We start from the raw sequence: 4713 nt of genomic DNA, 5'->3' as shown, positions 1-4713 counted from the left end.
TGAAGCTATTTTGCGAGCCGTCAAAAGACGAGAAAGGAGGCTGTGTGATATTAATAAAACATTGCTCTACTCCGTGAAGCAGTGTCTGGCTGGCGAGGCCGATACGCTCAGTTTAGTTATCTCGAATCAACGCGTCGAACGCTGATGCTGCGTGGGTACATTCACCAGGCCCTGCATTCACCGGCAGAAGACGAGTCAGTCAAGAAAACACGTTCCGATTATTCCGATATTTTTTATAGCTCGCCCGTACTCTGCCATTTACGTACATTTCAAGGATTTTCGCTAAACCTTGGAATACATTTCACGGGTAAGTTGAAAGAGAGTTACTTTCAACGGAAAAATTAAATTTAGGACGTTATAATCCCATTTGGTTCTCATTTTTAAATATGAAATGATAGGTTTATAAAATATTTAGGTTTTACGTGAATAATACTACCAAATTCCGTGAGTTTTAAATAAATATTGATATCAAAGGTTTAAAACTTCAAAGATATCGAAATTACATTTCCACCTGCAAATGGATTGAATTTCTTGGGTATGTTTTTCAAAGTATCAGTTTTAGGATTGTATTCTAGAAGTCTTATAGCGAATGATCAATTCAAAAATATTAGATAATAGAGACTTTGGTTGATAAGAGTTATAATGTTTATAGGATTAAAAAAGATGAAGGAATTTTAGGTTTAAATTACCGAAGATATAGGAATAAAACTTCAATTATTTCAATTTATTTTACAGATTATCGTTCTTTCTTGGGATCGAATTTTCAAGGAAGTTTAAAGAGAGTTAATTATAGTTTTTAATTAAAATTAAAGGATTGTAAATTTAATTTTTTTTGGAATTAATAGGTTAAAAAATATTAGGGCCTTATTCGCTCCACACAACAAGTTTTATAGATACAAATAAATAATACGTGTATAATGCCAAAGATGTTGAAGTTAGGATAGTATACGATCAAAATAATAAACATAAATAGATGTCAATGGTTATAAATAGCTTTTATTCATGGCAATATGTGAACTATAGAGTGCTATTACATTATACCACAGAGCCATGCATCACTGTTATCTTAAACAAAATACTTAAATTTAGAAATTATCGGCTGTAAAGTAATATTTTTCCGGAAATATTTGTTCTTTGTAACTTTATGACAATTTGTTGCCCAAAAATTGGTTTAATACAATTTTATGGGTTAAAATTATTTTGCAACGTCTTTTGGCCTATCACACAGTTTAGATTATTTGTGTATTTCAAATTATGATATTGTAAATGATCTTAGAGAATAGGCTTCGAGCTAAGGAAATATAGTGCCATCTGCCTTAATGTCCTTCAATTAAATATGTGAAGAATAGCAGACGACTTTTGAAAGTTTTTCGGTTGAACTTTCAGCTGTTGCGCAGAGATAATATTAAACGAGCCGACAGCTTTCATATATTAAATTTAATAGTAGGCGCTGTTACTTATGACCAAAATTTAAACTACGTACGAAGCCTATAGGCATTTTTAACACCACGTTTAAATTTAAATACTCGAACACTTCAAAGATCCAAAAAGTTTATTTCCAAGAATTGGTGAGTACCAAATTCGAAACTATCCCGCTGGAAAAAAAGAGTTAAAAGTGAGAGGCAAATGCTATTTCGTTTTAAATTCCAGACGCCAGACAAAATAAAGTTATTTTTATCCTAAAATAGCGCTGGTAAATCTGCTACTAATTTATCTCTTAATAACCCCCCCTACTCCTACTTGAGTTTTGGACATTTTCGGCGCTGTTTAGTCAAATAATGTGTTGAGCGTTATATGCCATTTAGGGTAATATCTATATCTATATCTTTTGATTGCTGGAGATAATATTACCTTTAAGAGTCACTTTTATACCTCTATCTTTTGATTGCGGGAGTTAATATTACATTTGCGGGTAAATTTTATATCTCTATATTTGATGGTCGCAGGTTATTATCCCTTTCAGGGTACCCTTAATATCTTTAAATTTTGAATGTAGTTGGTTATATTTAGTTCATGGTTAACTTCTATATCTCTACATTTGGTATGTTCGAGGTAAAATTGCCCTTAAGAATAACTTTTATATCTATCGTTTGTTCAAGGCTACATTCCCTTTAAGGGTAATTATGTCTATTTATTTTGATTGCTGGAAGTTATATTATCCTTCAGGGTAAGCTTTATATCTATATATTTAGTTGGTTGGAGGTTAAATTCCCTTTAAGGGTATCTTTTATATCCATATATTTTAATTGTTGGCGGTTCAATTTCCTGTAAGGGTATCTCTTACATCCATATATTTTTATTGTTGGAGGTTAAATTTCCTTTAAGGGTTACTTTTGCATTCATATATTTCGAGTACTCGAGACTATAGTCCCTTTAAGGGTTTCTTTTATATCTACATATTTTGATTTATGATTGATTTTTCATAAAATTGTAACACAAGTACAGCATCTTAGTAATCGTCACTTTTTGTTTTAAAGATACCAAGATTGAAATATATTTGGACCGGATTTCCAAAAAATCTTGCTCCAGCGCGATCACGACCTCTTTGAAGATATATATGTGTAAGGCCAAGGATTGAAATCCTTGTTTTGACTTGTAAGAGAATTCGCAATTAGGGAAGTGGAATGAGGCGAAGCAGGCTCCTTAGGGTCACCGTAATCGCCGTTTTAGTCGCTTTCACTCTGTATTTATGGCGATCATCTTTGAAGGAGGAGGTTATCGCGCGCCACGAAAAAAGAAGGACTAGTCAATCCATTGGACTAATTAATGACACTATTAAAGCTAAAACAGCGGAAGAAAAAGAGATAGCGTGGGACTCGCGAAACACGCGTCGCGACCAGAACTTAATAACCGTCACTAATCATGGCGAGAGACGTAATCTCGTTGCGAAATGGAAAAAAGTTTCGGACGAGGCGCGAGTGTACTCGGCGTTCTGGGACGCCAGGATCGCGCCGTTCAGCGTCCGAGTGGTGGCCATCGGCGTTAAAAAGGGAACAGATACTCGCTATAATTTACCTATACTCTGTCATCTAGAGATTAGGAACGGCTCTGGGCGTGTCCAAGTAACGACACGGAACGTGACTTACGAAGAGCTGGGAGACAGTCACGACACGAATGACGTGCCGATATTAATTCGATGCGTACCGAAAACGAAGCGAATGCCCGTTCGCGTGGGATTTTCGTCGATTAGAGGGAACGGCACTTCGTCCATCGTTTGGATTCCGGTTATTGACGCCTTCAATTTGGGGATTAAAGACAAAGTACCGACTGACTTAACCGTCTGCGTCAGGCCTCTGTTTGGAAACTATCGCGACTTGTTCGAAATTGTGGAATTTATCGGATTCTACGATCTGCTGGGCGTAAATAGGTTTGTCTTTTACGACTATAGCGTGACTAAATCCGTAAAGGACACATTAGCGAAAATTGCGGAATTAGGAATACGCGTGACGCTGCTTTCTTGGGACCTGTTGACTGCGGAAGCGGTTTGGGCGGTCGGGCAAACGGCTTCTATACAAGACTGTCTTTATAGGTCAGCTTCTCACTCCAAGTACGTTCTGCACGTCGACCTCGACGAATTTGTGGTGCCCAGAATGAGCGACTCTGTAAAAGACACGATTCATTTATTAGACGACGACTCAATAGGCAGCTTCGTTTTCAGACACGCCGCCTTCTGTCTGGAATTCGCGTCGAAATATCCCGCCAACCGGACTATCCCTCTCTTAACCCAATATAAACTTACTCGATTAAAGGAGCTCGGAGCGTTTAATTACCGGACAAAGTACTTGATGAAACCCGAAACGGTCCTCACAGCGGGCATCCACGGAGTTACGCGATTTCTTAATGAAAAATTCAAGGAATTGTTGGTCCCGGAAGAGATGGCAGTCTTACAGCATTACAGGTCCGATACCGTCCCTTGTTTGAGCGCCGATGTCTCTGACACCGTCGAAGACACTTCAGCGAGACGGTTCGAACAAAAACTATTCTCGTCGAGAGTAATCCAGATTCTTCAGCCGCTGGGGTCATAGTTCAATATACGACTTCACATTAATTAATTTCGCTATTATGAAAACAAATGTGTATTGGGTTATTTACACAAAGACTAATTTATTTATCCATAAATAAAAATCATATTATTTCGCAAATGTTATATAGGGAGCGTTTCACGACACAATCTTTAGTTATGGGATAGTGCTAGGATCTAATATTTACCATTGAATGACCCTCATATGGTAAAGGTCAAGGATAATAGTGAGTGTAGGGCTTTCTACCACCCTCCTACGCATTGTTACCCGGCCACCTGAATTAATATTATTAAAAGTCGCTTCATGACTTGGACCAAAGGTTTTGCCATGAGTATTTGCCTAGCTCATTATTATTATTATTTTTATTATTATTATTTTTTTTATTATTATTTTTATTTTTTTTATTATTATTTTTATTTTTTTTATTATTATTTTTATTTTTTTTATTATTATTTTTATTTTTTTTTATTATTTTTTTATTATTATTTTTATTTTATTATTATTATTATTATTATTATTATTATTTTTTTTTTATTATTATTATTTTTTTTATTATTATTTTTATTTTTTTTATTATTATTTTTATTTTTTTTATTATTATTTTTATTTTTTTTATTATTATTTTTATTTTTTTTTATTATTTTTTTATTATTATTTTTATTTTATTATTATTATTATTATTATTATTATT

At 34.5% G+C, this 4713-nt stretch overlaps 1 protein-coding gene across 1 annotated transcript; it reads left to right on the top strand.

Moving 5' to 3' along the window:
• The first annotated feature begins 2573 nt into the window (after nucleotides 1–2573).
• Nucleotides 2574–4031, top strand: LOC149939176 (beta-1,4-galactosyltransferase galt-1-like). Its single transcript, XM_090178130.1, has one exon. The coding sequence runs from the start codon at nucleotides 2625–2627 to the stop codon at nucleotides 4023–4025; it is 1401 nt and encodes a 466-aa protein (XP_090034256.1). The 5' UTR covers nucleotides 2574–2624; the 3' UTR covers nucleotides 4026–4031.
• The last annotated feature ends 682 nt before the right edge of the window (nucleotides 4032–4713 follow it).

Source organism: Leiobunum rupestre, chromosome 6, assembly GCF_980474605.1.
Source record: "Leiobunum rupestre chromosome 6, qqLeiRupe1.1.hap1, whole genome shotgun sequence".
Lineage (NCBI taxonomy): Eukaryota > Metazoa > Arthropoda > Arachnida > Opiliones > Sclerosomatidae > Leiobunum > Leiobunum rupestre.
This window is presented reverse-complemented; position numbering and strand designations above follow the sequence as displayed.